Below are 17,330 nucleotides of genomic sequence, written 5' to 3'. Positions count from 1 at the left end.
TTTAATTCATGTCTTGCACTTCACTGTCTATGTTACATACTAAGAATAAAATTGTTATATCATTATGTTAGACCGGGACTATCTAGCTAATATGTTGTCCTGTTTAAATAAAGTTTTTGTTTTTATCAATTCTAAATTTTGTCTTAAACAAGCTTGAAATGCGCGGGTCTCTATAATCATATCTAAAACGATAAAAATAAACAACAACAAACATACTAACCTATCAATTTTATTTCACCATGTTTCAAATCAGTCTAGCAAAAAATCAAGCACATGACCTTATCTTTTTTATTTGATTAATTTTCTATGTATATTTTGAAGCACTGTAAAATCAAAGGTTTAATCAAATTAGAACTACATTGTAGAAAAAAAATATCCGAACGTGCATAAAGTTATCTACATTAAGATCTCTCAGTTTGTATTGACAGATTTGCAGTTTTCATGCAGTTTCAAGTCAGTTTTGTTTTTCTGCAACTGAACTCGAATTTCAGTTTTAGTGATAAGCAGTTTTTAAATCATACCAGGACTGAACTGTTTTGATTTCTGTCTTCTGGCCTGTTTCGTCGGGCCCTTGAGGGTATTTCTCTTGATGCTCTGTCTTCTGCAAAGGCATTGAGTGCATACGTTTTTGGTTTTTAAGGTTTGCATGCTTTTTATATAATAATACAGGAGCATTTTTGTGTTATACATGCCATGTATTTTGTTTCCAATGCGTGAGTTAGAGATTCACCTGGCGGGGATTACTTTTATTTATACTGTCCAGTGACTTTGGGTGCTCACCATAAACCAGTTTAAGCTCCCAAGTGGTGTTCTTGCCACTGGCTGTTCCAAGGCGGTGCCCCACTGTGTTCCTTTATTTGTTTGTTTTGTCCTCGTTTGTTTGCTTTTTATGTGAGTGTGTATGTTGAAAGTGTGCACACTTGTGTGCTGTGGGTTTCATTTTGGGAAGGTTGCGTTTTTGGCACGTAGCATTCCCTGTTTGATATTTATCCTTGTTTTTTTTCTGATTATCCACTAGATTTTGGTTTACCCATTACGGTAGTTTCTAAAGGAAAGCAGTTCAGACGGAATTAATTTGTCTTTTACGGTGTAGGGGGACTGCATTCTAGAAACATGACTTTCCCAGTTGAATACTTATCCGTGCTTTTTCCACACTTTTCTCCCAAACTCCCCAACCTTTTATCTACCACTTAGTACTTATCCCCTTTTTGTATTTTGCATAAAACTTAAATGTATTTGTTGTTTGATTTTTGAAGCAACCCGTCTACTATATTTTTTTCGTTACAGTTTCTTTTTTTGTTGCTGACAGTCAGCTGTCAGTTTATTCATCATTGAATTGTGTTTACTTTATCTGATATTGTTTAGGATAGAAAATTCAAATTCTTCTTAGAAATACTAATCATTTTGTTTACATGATTAGATCAGTTCTGATATTCTAATACTCCGGCGAAATGTTTTTAAATCCATTATGTTTTGACCTAAATGGTTTTGTTTACTATTATAACTGGTCAGATATTAATAAGTTTTCAACAGAAATTGAAATACTTGTAAACATGCTATTGCAATGCAGTTCGTGAAAATTATATTTATAAATACTCGCAGAAAAATGCTTAAAAAAGAAGGAATCAGGAGGAAAAAATTATAGGAAAGGATTTATTTAACATAAATGGAATAGGATAATACGAGATCGGGTTAGAGAGAGGGTTAAGGAGTATGGAGGATTTGAAAGGGTTGGGTTGTTTAGGTTAATGTAACATTTAACTTTTCAGCTTAGAATTATAAATTATTTAAAAGTTTGGTGTGGGACAAAACTTATCTAAGAAGCTGATGTACACCTGGATCGATTCTTGGTATAGCAAGTTTACCTTGTAAACAAACTTGTGTGTGTTAAAAACTGATGAATTTCTTAATACAATGTATGTGCAATATACAAGGAGGCGGCTTTTCGGAGTCCTTTAATGGTAAAGAATTTTGGCTGAAGTGTTTATTATTACCTGAACAAAGTTGATGCCAGGTAAGACTTTAATCTGACTGACTAATGTGGAATTTGTTGTAGATGATGATTTCTATAGTAAAGGTTTAACATTTGCGTAAGGTGTGCATCATTTCGAATCTAAAGGATTTGTCTGTTGTACATCGGATGTTTTCAGTCAGATGATGGACTAACAGTATCCCAACCCATCTCGGATAGAATCAGATCTTCTACCTCCTAAATATTTGATTAACCTCCATCCAAACGTTCGAATGGAGTTTGTCTATTTTAGCAATAGATTGTGCAATGATTACCGAGCTGTCTGTAACTGACTCATAGGGTTTGAAGGATACCCTTATTATTAGGGGTTTGCTGCCTACTCGGTCTACCGTAATCCAAAGATCTTCGATCACAACTGGATGGAAGTTGATCATTTCTTCTTCGATAATGATGCAATCTCTAACCAACATCTTCATGTGTGACACGACCTTTTCTGAGTTAAGCTAGATCTGGGTCAAAAGATTCACTAGTGTAATGTTCAGCCAGTATTTGTAGTGCTTATTATGATATCAGATGCGGTCATCTATAATTTTGATGGATCTTTTGTTGATATATTTGTTAATTTGGGTTTTGTAACGTTCCGATGTTGAAGTGTGACGCAATGAAACGGAAATACCACATTCATTGGAATTCGGTTGCTTAATTAAGGGTTTGAAAAGAGTTTCGTATAGCAATGATATCTATCTTCTTCCCATGTAGGTTTCAAGGGTGTCTGAGTTTCGAACTTATTTGATTGTGAGATCTATAATATTCGATTCAAGATGGTATTAAATTTTTCTAGTGCAATTACAGATATACCAGCTAACCCCGCAGGAATTTCCGAGTCGATCGTATGTGGAATCATCAATGTTATGACAATCAGCTGCACATGTATGTCACACTGGACACATTTAAAGGTCAAGGTGACGGGGGTTCAAATGATTTTTGAGGTGATGACATGGTTCTTGATAAAAACAACTGTTATTGCTTTAGTGGATAATTAAGTATCCAACATTGACCTCAACCTTTTACTTGGCTACATTGTTCTTGTATTGTCTTCTTAAGATGGTTATATTTTCTTAGTAATTTCAAAATTCCACAACCCGTAATGTTATGCACTAGCAACAAGGCTGTAATTCTCCACGCTTTCGCCTTCACCTGGTCCTTTGAGCTGTTGACACCTCTTGCACAAGGCAAATCATCTTGCCCATGTTAAATAGATACCTCATTAATATCTTATAAAGTTTACAGTTGATCAACTGTTATCACATGTCAATTGTCAAGTAACCATATTTGACCTTGACCTTTGAGCTGGCTGGTAAATGGGTTTTGCATCCATACCATTTATGTCCAGAGTTGAAAACCAGCAGCAAAAGAAAGACACTGCTTGACAGTGCTTGTCTGCTGTCTTAACAAGGTCATTTCTTGATTTCTCTTTAAATATAAGACAATAAATATCATATTAAACATCATTCTAAACTCCAATGAAAAATCGTCATGGGCTTTGCAGCTCAATCTATAGATAAACAACTGTGATACGTACGAGTGCAAAGCATCAACACGAATGTTTATTATTTGACAACTACGTATGGGTGGACGGATAGCTCAGTGGTTTGCACACTGGCCTTCCAATCCTGAGGTCGGGGGTGTGATCCCCGGCAGCTACTCTGGAATTTTTAGAAACGCCAGTTTCAGTGTTTCCCACCCAACTAGAGGTGTACTGGTCAGGAACCCTGGCAATCCTTGCACGTATCAGTGCTATACACTGGGCACGTTAAAGAACCAGGCTGTCTATTCGCAACGAGCTAGGCTGTTAGCCGGACAAGCCTGTATCTGATTTCTGATCTCTCTGTCGTGGGGGCTTTGTCTCAATCTGTCCCTCTGGTCAGATCGCTGTGTGTCTGTACTAGTAGAGGATGAATTTATGCGCCCTGTGTGGCTGCATTTGAACTATGTAAAGCGCCTCTGAACGTGAAATTGATCATGAAAAGGGCGCTATATAAATCTGGTATAATAATAATATAATACGTATGCATCATGGCAAATTGAAATCTTTATAATATGAACATTTTGACAATGGTAAGTACTTGGTTAAAAATAAAGACAAAACGCCAATTTGGACAAAAGACTTTATTCACCAACAAAACAATTCTCTATGAATTTGTGATTTTTTGTACAATTCTGAAAAAGAGCATTTTTGTAAAAGCAGTAGTAAAATAATTCAACAAAAGATCTCATCAAATTAATAAAAACAAACAAAATATAATGACAATCTTGAAAATCTATTGTTTTTAATATATAGAAATTTCCACTTTTCTTTAAAAAATTGAAATTGAAATTCAAGCTGGAAAAAAAACTTCTCACAATTTAAGTCTTTCCAAGTCTATTCCTAAAGATATTTCTACCCTTGACAATGATATAAACAGTGCTTACATTAAGTATTTTTCTCAAATGAATCATAAAATATATTTTAATCTGGCTTAAAGATACATAAATTAGAAAAGCACATTTTCTAAGAGAATCTCATGTTTTGCTTGATGCTGGCTTAGAATGTCTCCAGTGTATAAATGACACTAAATTCAAGTCAGAAACTTAGACTTTTGTTAAACTAACATAATTTGAGCTGCACCATGAGAAAACCAACATAGTGCATTTGCGATCAGCATGGATCTAGACCAGCCTGCGCAGTTTCTCTAATTGCAATAGGGTTTGAAAGCGAACAGTATGGATCCTGACCAGACTGCGCGAATGCGCAGGCTGGTCTGGATCCATGCTGGTCGCAAATGCATTAGTTGGTTTTCTTATGGTGCAGCTCATTTATGTTCTGCTGACTGATAGACTTGATAAAAAAAATTTTGCAAAAGAATCAGAATAAATGTCAATAATCCTGCAGGATCAGTAGACTTAAAAGTTGCTTAAAAGGTAAGGTAATGTAATGGCAACTGAATCCATTTCAAGTTGTTAAATGGATATACAGGACTGGTTATAGTAGACAAACGTTTAAAATCTTTAATGTTACGATATTTCTCACATTTGTACTGATGTGTAATTTGAAAATACAGATTAATTTCAGCCCATCATTTTTTTTATTTTGCCAAGCTAAGTTTGTACTACCAAGTAAGGATAAAACCCAAAAATTTCTGTAAAATAAAACAATCTTGTTGTTTTTTTTTCAACTTTACTTATTTTTACCACAGACAAAGGTATTATGAGTATTAGTGTCTGATGGTTAGATTCTTGATCAGACGGTTTGTCACATAATTTCACAACTTTATCTTATATATAGTCACATACTAATGATTTTAGCAAGATTTAATTTGAAAAAAAAAAAAAAAAACCCACAACCTTTTTCTGCTTTAAGTTAACTTATCCAACGACGGCATTATCCTGAAATAGGCAGTTTCAAAGTGTAATTGTTCTTTACAACAAATTAAAGTTATCTGCCCATCTGTAAAATCCCCAAACCTCTTTACTCTACTATAATTTAGGTCACTTGTAACAAATACTCTTGTCTTTACACTCAACTCAAATACTAAGTCCAGATGATATGAAGTAGAGAAACAGTGTTGGAACAATAATGAGTTTATAGACTTAATGCTTAAAGAGATAAAAAAAAAACTGAACACAGTCATTTCAACCCTTATCATGCTGGACACGACTGATTCTGCCCTTGCGACCAGTGCAGATCATGATCAGCCTGCACATCCATGCAGTCTAATCGTGATCTGCACTGTTTGCCATTCAGTCAGTATCTTTTTTTGGTATGCACCCCTTTTAACAGATGATGATACTGTCCAAATTGAAAGGTGGACAAGTTCATTATAGAAATTTAGCAGAGTATTGGGTTAAACTAAAGATTCAAAATCAAGCATACATACACTTTATTCACAACTGATATGACCTGGAATATTTCAAAAAGAAATGTTTTTTTTGGTCCAAAATATGGAATGTTTCAAATGTAAAATAAAAGATTGTAAATCCTGATTAAGATAAATTAAATGCACTGCATGCTGCTAAATGTACATTACAAGAAAACGTTTAACTGCAAATGCATTTTCTAAATTCAATGGTGAGTTTCTTTTGGCCACCGTCTTTTTTTACATAATTATAATGTGATACATAAATCAATCAGAGATTCACAATCATTCACTAAGTAAATAAAGTCACAGAAAGTAACATGTTTGAGATTCCATAATGTGATAAATTTCTTAAAAGGGAGATTATTTGCTAATTTATATTTGACTTTTGGTTGTGAAAATTTCGAAGTCAACACTTGTACGATAAAAATCAACAATTTCTAAAAAAAAACTGTGTCAGTTCATTTCCATGGAAAAGTCCTACTGAAAATATCTGCAGACTTTCGTAAAAGCCTCAGCTGTACTGAAAGCATTTCAACGTTGGTGTGCTTTTTTTTGTGTGTGACTAACTGACAACTATCATATTTACTCATTTATAAGGTGGATCACTTATAAGACGGGGTCCGGAGTTTGCGCAAAAATCGGCAGTATTCAAATAAGACCCTCTTATAAGACGGGTTCATTTTTTTTAAAGATTTGTTGTAGGTACATCAACTTCTTCCATTTATTATGTCACACCTTTTCAACATATATCTTGAAAATACCAAACAGAGCTTCAATTTTTATTTTTAAAAATCACTTTCTGTTTTCTTATGTTAAAGCTCATGACAGAATTGCATTAAGGAATCTGAAAATTACTTTCTCTGACCTAATAAAAACAAAAAAAAAATCTAAAAATAACATATCACAGCAAAAAATCAACTAACAATTCCATCATGGGATTTCCATATGAATACATGATCATAATCACAACACAGTTATAACTACACATGATCTACTATTCAACCTCTTCATATCATTGTATTACATTACCCTTTTAAACTTTAGGAGAAGTTTTTACATAATCTCTTCAACAGTTCTCTAGATGTAAACAGTAAATAATAAATGAAACATTCAGATCAGGTACAAAAATAAAACATAAAGTGTTTGTTCATTATAGTGTCACCTATACTGAAAAGATCAGCCATGTTGTTTTATAGAGACACCTACTTATATTGAACAGCATAACTTCTGGATGCTTGGCACCAGGCAGGTAGGCAATCAGTAACCATTAATTAACTGGCTGGCATTTATTTCAGTAACAAGACCAGGCTCTGACAGGGCTCGAACTTTTCCCCACCGCAGCTTGGTACATTAAAGAAATGTTAAAGACTTACATTACAGAAAAACATTAAACAGAGTCGAAACACTTCATCAAAGTAATATACTGTATTATTTCAAGAAATTTTCTTCCAAAATGATCCCAAGCCTTTTTATTGAATAAATGTCACTTTTTCAATTCTTCATTCACCTATGTGTTACGTCAATTCAAATTTTTGGAGGAGTTACAGTAACTCTTCCATTTGCGTGAAACTCTTATATGATACCACTTTATTTCTTCCCTTTAATGCACAACTCAGACAGTCTATAATGACAATATCAGCCAAAAAGAGTAAAAACAAAGAAATAATGAACATCAGTTAATTTTACAAACATATATATCTCAGCAATATCAGATCTGAGCTGTAATTCACACAGCCATGAATTACATCTATAATTCACACAGCCATGAATTACATCTTCATTATATATATCACTGCAACAACCACATCCAGATCTTTGTATAACAGTCAGATTTTTTTGTGTTATTTTAAGACAAAAAAGAAGATTTTTTCTACACAATACAACACTCTATACAGATATATGATATATGAGCCGTGCCATGAGAAAATCAACATAATGGGTTTGCGACTAGCATAGATCCAGACCAGCCTGCGCATCTGCGCAGTCTGGTCAGGATCCATGCTGTTCGCTTACAGTTTCTCTAATTCCAATAGGCTTTAAAAGCGACCAGCATGGATCCTGACCAGACTGCGTGGATGCGCAGGCTGGTCTGGATCCATGCTGGTCGCAAACCCACTATGTTGGTTTTCTCATGGCGCGGCTCATATTATAATTAATATCAATGTAACATGTGCTTTCATACACATTTACAACCAATGTTGATGGGATACATAAATATTGTAATATACTTGTCTGTAAACTGATACAGTTGTCTGAAAAGTGATGGTCATTAAATGGAACTTTTGTAATTTCATTTCTCTATTATCCAGGAAACTTATAAGAAAAAGCCTATATTATGCTGATACACCATAATATTTTGTCAGATTTTTTAAATATTATCAGTCCCATAGATTGTGCTTGCCCTTAATCTACAGTATTAATTAATGGACTAAAACAGAGATAAACCTATCTAAAACTCTTATCTTTTGAGAAAAAAAGGAAATGGCCGAAATCAGCAGTGTGATTATAGCAATGTAACAAACCAGCTTACTCACAAGTATTTGCAATATGTGTAAAATAACAGCAGAAAAAGAAAATGACTGTTTTTCATTCACTAGTGAAGATATGACAGTGGGGTATTTCACTTTCAATCTATTCTCATATTTTAGTACTGTTACACATAATGACATTTTTTTTTTCACGATCCTTAAGAAATAGAATATAAATAATTCCAAAGTTTTTTTGACACATTTTCGCTTAAACTTTTTTCAGGATATATTTTTCAATATACCATTTTCAAAAGCAACAACTGCAGCTTGGAAAAAAATATCGTTCCCAAACTGCTTTAGGTAGATCAACTACAAATGTATAACTAATTCTAGAAAATTTTACTTTGTAAAGATAGTAGAATTACATAAACTATTCAGTGTGCGTAGATACAAAATACATAATCCTACATTTTTAGTAAGTATGTAAAACAGACTATAATAAGCATCCTTATACAGTTCTTGTTGATTTAAAAAAAAATCTGAATCAGTAACTTTATCGATAAACAACATCCAAGCATAATGTATAATATATGTGATGTAAAGAATTCTGTGACATTAAATAATGTCAAATTGTGAAATATATAGTAATATTGTAAGATATACAGAAATATGAAAATCATAGAGCATTCCTTCATAGATACCTTGGTCCCAACACTGATGACTTTTTCTACTTTTCTACTAAATGCAATTGTTTTAGAAATGAAATTCTGTTTGTTTCACATATGTCACTTCAAATCGAAGGACTGGTCACAATGTTTCCCAGAATAATCCTTCCTGTTTGACTGTATCTCTAGTTTTTCTCAGGTACTTCCTGTAGTGTATGCCATTGGGCAATAGGACGCCTAGGGTTGGCCAGCATATCGCTCCAGTGGCGCAGTTCGGTGCCTGTAGAGTTGCAGCCAAGGAGTACCCGTCCAATTGGCTCGGAGGTTCCAATACGATCATAATCAACCACTGTTATTATCAAGGTGACTTTCTAAAATAGAAATTACAATACATTGTATTTGCATGAAATTAAGTCTTATCTTTCTAATATTGATCTTTAAAGAAACAGTTTCTCATGCAGCACTGTATACAATCAATGAATTACTGTTCCAATTATTCCACCAGAAGTTAAACAATTTAACAAACATTCACTCACTACCGTAGTAACTGAAATTAAGGTCACAAGTTTTATCCCTATTTATATTCCTGAAATTTCTTGAAAGATGTGTATGCAATTTATGACTTAGTAAACATAAAGTTTAAAGGCACAAAAGTTTCATACTTGTACTCAGGCTGAACACAACTAAATCCGGCTGTTCTTTATTTCATATAAATCCATTTACTTACAAATCTTTTTTTCGAAGATTTTAATGATTTTCTAGAATATCAGATTTTCAGAAACTTATATTCCCATAAAGAATTATATTGCTACTGTATAGGAAAAGAGTTGTTAACTTTTATAAAAGAAAGTTATGCTTCACTGAAAAACAACTCTCTGAATTCACTCCTTTTCACTTTCTTCAAGAAATAAAATTCTTACACCCCTATTTTTTCTGGCATGTGACTGGAGCACGCATATTTAAACAGAATGCCACAAATACATACTGAAAACATGAAGCTATTGAGACAGAGCATGATGAAAGGAAGAAAGGTTTGGACTACTTGTGGCTTACATTTGATTTGGTAGTGATCAGCCTTCATAGGAAACAAAGAGTTACTTCCCTTGAATATAACAAGGGATATGTCAGTTTAGTAATTCAGTACATGTTAAACATTGACATGCATACAATTAGACATTCACTGCCAAAATAAAACTTAACAAAGTTAATTTAGCTGTTTTATTCTATTAAAAGACATATTCAAATCAATGAAAGTCACCATTGAAATAATTCCAAATTATACACCCGTCCTCTGATAATCCTTCTGCCAGTAACTGAATGTATTATTTTAGGATCATGAAATAAGTAGTGCCTTAATAGTTTGAAACATTAATAATGTTGAACACAAGACCCACAAAGCTTGGTAATATACCCTTCAAGTTTTAGTTCAAAAGAGGTTGAGCACACTACGAGGACATAGCCATATATCCAAGCTAAGTTAAATCAAGAGCTTAGAATTTATCTGACCAATCAGTTGAACAGAATGGAAAATAACATCTTATTACATAAGTATTCATAGTGAATTTCACTGCACCTAACTACCAGCCAGTCCAGCACATATTGCATCAGAAGGAAATACAATAGGGTCATGCGCTTGATTTTTTATCACATCAATTGAAAATATTGGTCCTCTGGTAAGTATTCACAATGGGCTTCTATGGCAAATGACATTTCTCGTAAGAGTAACTTCCAAAACAAAAGATTTCAATGAAACTTTTTGTGGTTGTAGATTTACTTATTTTTCCATCATATGACCAAATAGAATGTTTAATTTGTGTGCTTCATTTTACACAGTTTATCTATTAGAATCCTTTCAATGCTGCTTATTTATACTAGTCTATTATTTTTAGTTATTTTACATCAAAACCTATCTACCGTCAAAATTAACCTTAAACAAGAGCTGTCACTAATGGTGACAAATGCCCCCGCAGCACCTTGACCTTTGACCCGGTGACCCCAGTCAGTAGGGGTGGTGTACTCAATAAGTACTATCAGCACGTGAAGTTTGAAGGTCCTGGGTGCAGTGGTTCGCGAGTAAAGTGCCTTCATGCAAAAAGTTAACGTTGGCCCCTGTAACCTTGACCTTTGACCTGGTGACCCCAAAGTCAGTAGGGGTGGTGTACTCAATAAGTACTATCAGCATGTGAAGTTTGAAGGTCCTGGGTGCAGTGGTTCGCGAGTAAAGTGTCTTCATGCAAAAAGTTAACATTGGCCCCTGTGACCTTGACCTTTGAACTGGTGACCCCAAAGTCAGTAGGGGTGGTGTACTCAATAAGTACTATCAGCATGTGAAGTTTGAAGGTCCTGGGTGCAGTGGTTCGCGAGTAAAGTGCCTTCATGCAAAAAGTAAACGTTGGCCCCTGTGACCTTGACCTTTGACCTGGTGACCCCAAAGTCAGTAGGGGTGGTGTACTCAATAAGTACTATCAGCATGTTAAGTTTGAAGGTCCTGGGTGCAGTGGTTCGCGAGTAAAGTGCCTTCATGCAAAAAGTTAACGTTGGCCCCTGTGACCTTGACCTGGTGACCCCAAAGTCAGTAGGGGTGGTGTACTCAATAAGTACTATCAGCATCTGAAGTTTGAAGGTCCTGGGTGCAGTGGTTACTGAGTACAGTGCCTTCATGCAAAAAGTTAACGTTGTGACTAACGAACGAACGAACAAACTAACTAACTAATGGATGGACAGTTGAAAACTAATATGCCTCCCTTCGGGGGCATAAAAAGACAGTAGCAATGACTATTTAATGCTTAATACATCACATACTAGATTTCTGGCTGCATTTACGCCTCCAGTCTACCTATATGCCTAGTTTGATGTCAATACGCTGATCAGATTTTAAGTAATTCTTAGGACACAAAACATGACTTCAGACTTGACCTCTGAGTTCAATCGGTGACCTATACCTTTGACCCACCATACCGCTTTTTATGCTTTGTATATAGTGTAATCACCACTTCCTATATTCAAAGTTTCAAGTCAATTTCTTGAACAGTTTTTAAGTTATGCTCTGGACATAAAATATGATGTCAGATTTGATTTTCACTTTTTCTTTTCTTTTTTTTTGACCTCAAGTTTTGACAAACTTTTGACCTACCAAACCGATATATGCACTCTGTACAAAGTCTCATCACCACCAAGCTTAAGGTCAATACCTTGAATAGTAATAAAGATTTGCTCCAGACACATATTAGGATGAACAGATGCATACATCGCATTTTTAAATGGGCACATAACAAACTGTGGTTTCATCTCCTGAGCAGGATATAAGCATGGAATCAACATCAATGGCTAAATATTTCAATACGCTTATTAACAGAAAATATATAGTCTGTTACAGGAATTAAACACTTCAGGTTTAGTGCAACATCAAAACAACAAAATTTGTTACATTATAAATTATTATCTATCACCTTTACTTCAGTAAATCTGCCAACCTTTCATTATCACTTGTGATAACAGCACCTGTATCCAATAGCAACAGTCAAGTCATTTACATTTAACAAATTACTTACAGCCATGATTGGAAATGTGTCTAATATTTATTACTGATTTTACTGCTAAAACCATCGAACACCTGAAAATGAAAATCTCATACATGTACACTTTACACACTGTGAAATCATTTATTTTCATGAGCATGCATGAGTTTCACCAAAAACTACTATTTCATGGAGGGTACAAATTGTGGAATTCAACTTTTGAGCATAAAATGAATGGGGATTTTACTTGTTTGTTGGCATTTGATTTTGTGAATTGACTAAACCACAAAATACACAAAAAGTAGTCCCCACAAATATTAATGATTTCACAGTATGCAATTCATGCATCATTCAAACATGCAAGTACATGGGGAGAGAACTACATCTGGGCAGAAAGCAGCATGCAGACATTCATTATGTATAAAAACACACATATACAGAAGTATATTGTCTTTATTTTCTTTTATTCAGGTTTCATTTAAGATAAAAACTGAAAGACTGAAGTGAACCAGTCTACAGAGCACATGGTGTAACTTTAAAAATGAAAAGTGAACTGTCTTTGGTAAAGATTTACTTAAATGTCTAAATGTCTAAATAAGAAGTAAGAATGTTGACGACATTCTCAGTAATTTTCTGTTTTAAGGTAGTGATCCTTTAAAGACAGAAGGCAATTTTAATATGAGCCGCACCATGAGAAAACCAACATAGTACGTTTGTGACCAGCATGGATCCAGACCAGCCTGCACATCTGAACAGTGCAGATCACGATCAGACCTTAAGCATTAAGTCTATAAACTCATTATTGTTCCAACACTGTTTCTCTACTTCATATCATCTGGACTTAGTATTTGAGTTGAGTGTAAAGACTAATGCAATTAGAGAAACCGTTAGCGAACAGCATGTATCCTGACCAGACTGCGCAGATGCACAAGCTGGTCTGGATCCATGCTGGTCACAAACGCACTACGTTGGTTTTCTCATGGTGCAGCACATATTCTCCGACACAATTTCAGAATTCTCCGGCTTGGTTTTTGTAAGAACAGCAATAGTAGCCCGAGAATGCCTAAATAGCATTAGGAGAATACGGAATCGAACAAAGATTGCCTAATCTCAAAACAGGTCCATTACCTTAAATATTAAGACTTTTATTTAACAAAACAACACTGCTGAATTTAAAATAGTCAGAACATTTGATAAATCCCTGCATTATATTAACCATAATTATTTTCATTAAAATTGATAGCAAAGTAGCTGTAATTATGAAATATGAGAAAAAGTGCAAAAAAGCATTTACTTCAAAGAGCAAATATTAATTTTACTAATGGCAGAAATCTACAGAAATAAGTATACTACAATTTAGTTCCAAGCAATTCCTCTAAACTTTGCAGCATATCAAAGTAAGCATGTTACATTCTCTAGGGGGCAAATGTTGTTTATGACATAGCAAGGTGTAATATGATGTTAGTGCTGGAGATATCAATCTAACATCCTGGCAGATAACGTCCTCTGGGAAATGTTTTCCAACAGCAGAAACAACAACTATTTTATATGAAACAATGTTTCCTCAAAACAAATAGATTATAGTTCCTTGCAAAAAACACATAAAAGCTCAGTAAACAATTGAATGACATCCTGAGGCAACAATTAATGATATAAATATAAACACAACAAACTTACAAGGCCACAGAAATGCTAACAAATGTATACATATAAGGTCTACAATTTAGATGTTAGAGAAACATATAAACATAGGAGGCCACAGAAATACCAGAATTTAAACATTAGAGCAACACATAAACAAAAGAAACCATTGAAAGCCCAGATTTTAGATATTAGAACATCCATTAACACAGAAGACCATTATTATTGACATCAGTCTCAGCTACAGATAAACGTAGAAAACCACTAAAAGACCTAATTCTAAATGTCAGAGCTACAGATAAACAGAAAACCACTAGAAGACCTAGTTCTAAATGTCAGAGCTACAGATAAACATAGAAAACCACTAGAAGACCTAGTTCTAAATGTCAGAGCTACAGATAAACATAGAAAACCACTAGAAGACCTAGTTCTAAATGTCAGAGCTACAGATAAACATAGAAAACCACTAGAAGACCTAATTTCAAATGTCAGAGCTGAACACATAATCTCAGGAGACAACTTTAAATAACCAAAAGAAACAACTTGAAGACTATATTTTAACAAGAGCTCGTACAACATGAAATGCCCCCCCTTGATGCATTCAGTAATTGCACAAGGTACAGAAATTATTTGGTCACTGTACACAGAAGTTCTATTGTTCTATGTCAATGTGACCTTGACCTTTGACCTATTGACCTCAAAATCAAAAATGGTCATCTGCTGATCATGATAAACCTCCCTATCAACTTTCACGATCCTAGGCCCAAGCATTCTCAAGTTATCGTCTGGAAACAGTTTAACTATTCTGGGTCACTGTGACCTTGAACTCTGGTCTCAAAATCAATAGGGGTCATCTACTGGTCATGACCAACCTCCCTATCAATTTTCATGATCCTAGGCCCAAGCTTTCTTGAGTTATTGTCTGAAAACCGTTTAACTGTTCCGGGTCACTGTGACCTTGACCACTGACCTACTGATCATAAAATCAATAGGGGTCATCTGCTGATCATGATCAACTTCCCTATCAACTTTCACGATCCTAGGCCAAAGCATTCTCAAGTAATCTTCAAGAAACAGTTTAACTGTTCTGGGTCACTGTGACCTTGACCTTTGACATACTGACCTCAAAATCAATAGGGGTCATCTGCTGGTCATGATAAACCTCCCTATCAACTTTCGTGGTCCTAGGCCCAAGCGTTCTTGAGTTACAATCCTGAAACCATTTAACTGTTCTGGGTCACTGTGATCTTGACCTTTGACCTACTGATCTCAAAATCGATAGGGGTCATCTGCTGGTCATGACTAACCTCCCAATCGACTTTCATGATCCTAGGCCCAAGCGTTCTTGAGTTATCATCCGGAAACCGTTTATCTGTTCCGGGTCACTGTGACCTTGAACTTTGACCTACTAATCTCAAAATCAATAGGGGTTATCTGCTGATTATGACCAACCTCCCGATGAACTTTCATGATTCTAGGCCCAAGCTTTCTTGAGTTATCATCCGGAATCGGATTGGTCTACATACCGACTGACCGACATCTGCAAAACAATATACCCCCCTTCTTCGAAGGAGGGCATAAATATCAGAGCATCAGATAAAACAAATGACCATTTAAAGAGATACATGTACAGCTACAGATAAACACAGGGGACCAGTCAAAGTGTCAGAGCTATATATAAACACATCGTCTAAAAGGTAGAGCAACACATAAACATAGGAGACCACTGGAAGACCCTATTTTAAATAGAACTGGAAGACCCTATTTTAAATAGAACACATGAGACCATTTTAAATTACAGAGCAACACATAGCAGACCATTGAAAGACAATGTTTTAAATGTTAAAGTAACCGATGAACACAGGAGAACATTCTAATTCCAGAGCAAGACCTAAATATAGGAGAACATTGAAAGACCGTGTTTTAAATTTCAGAGTAACAGATAAATACAGGAGATCATTTCAAATTGCAGAGCAACACATAAAACACATAAGAGACAATTGAAAGACCATGTTTAAAAAGTTAGAGCAACAGATAAACACAGGAAAGCATTTTAAATGATACAGCAACACATAAACATTTTTTTATTTATTTTGTTTGGTTTAACGTCGCACCGACACAAGTATAGGTCATATAGCGACTTTCCAGCTTTGATGGTGGAGGAAGACCCCAGGTGCCCCTCCGTGCGTTATTTCATCATGGGCGGGCACCTGGGTAGAACCACTGACCTTCCTCACATGAAGAATTCAACGCCCTAAGTGAGGCTCGAACCCACATCGATGAGGGGCAAGTGATTTGAAGTCAGCAACCTTAACCACTCGGCCATGGAGGCCCCTACACATAAACAAAGAAGAGAGCATTGAAATACCATATTTTAGATGTTAGAGTAACAGAAAACCACAGGAGACCATTTTAGACACAGCAACACAAAACCATAGAAGACTACTGAATGACCTTAATTTAAATGTATGAACAACATATAAACACAGGGCCATCAGGAAACATTGTGATATTAGAAAAATGCACAAATAAGAAAAAAGCACAAAGAATGGAGGCTACTAAAAGTCCTTGTGGAAAATGACACAAAACTATACAAGACTACTGAAACATGATAGGGCAAACAGTTTTAATCTTTAGCCTGTTGGTGGCAAGTGATTCTGCCTTTGCGATCAGTGCAGACCAAGATCAGCCTGCACATCTTTGCAGTCTGATCATGGTCTGCACTGTTTGCTATTCAGTCAGTAAATATTCAGTAAACACCCCTTCAAATGATAAATGGTACTGCCCAAATTGAATGATGGACCAGACCATTATAGAAATATACCAGGCTAAAGGTTAAATGTTGGAACAATACATGAACACAGCTGACCTTTGAAAGACCACAAGTTCAACAGCTGAACTAATGGAAAATCACTAGCACAAGCGACTACTAAAAGACCACTGGGGAATCCCTTTGAACACATTAACATTGGACACTACTGGAAGACCATAAGTCATGAAAATAATATAATATTGGAGATAACAGTAAGGCCACTAGGCAAACATTTACATTAGAACAACACATTGTTGGCTGATAAGGCAACACATACACACTGAAGACAACTGACTAGATGTCAGGCAGCATTGTTAACGATAAACAACGTACAAAAGCAGACAGCAGAAATAGC

At 35.2% G+C, this 17,330-nt stretch overlaps 1 protein-coding gene across 12 annotated transcripts in view; it reads right to left on the bottom strand.

Annotated features, from left to right (window-relative positions):
- Window positions 1-4,126: 4,126 nt before the first annotated feature.
- LOC123551778 (synaptotagmin-1-like) overlaps window positions 4,127-17,330 on the bottom strand; it is a 111,132-nt gene continuing 97,928 nt past the window's right edge. For all 12 annotated transcript variants that reach the window (XM_053541324.1, XM_053541320.1, XM_053541319.1 and 9 more), the window contains one exon: window positions 4,127-9,375. In XM_053541324.1, coding sequence (XP_053397299.1) covers window positions 9,190-9,375 — 186 coding nt within the window. In that variant the 3' untranslated portion in view covers window positions 4,127-9,189. The remainder of the gene's footprint in view (window positions 9,376-17,330) is intronic.

Source organism: Mercenaria mercenaria, chromosome 4 (assembly GCF_021730395.1).
Source record: "Mercenaria mercenaria strain notata chromosome 4, MADL_Memer_1, whole genome shotgun sequence".
In the NCBI taxonomy this organism is placed as follows: domain Eukaryota; kingdom Metazoa; phylum Mollusca; class Bivalvia; order Venerida; family Veneridae; genus Mercenaria; species Mercenaria mercenaria.
Note: the sequence above shows the minus strand (reverse complement) of the source record. Positions and strands in the feature narration are given on the sequence as shown.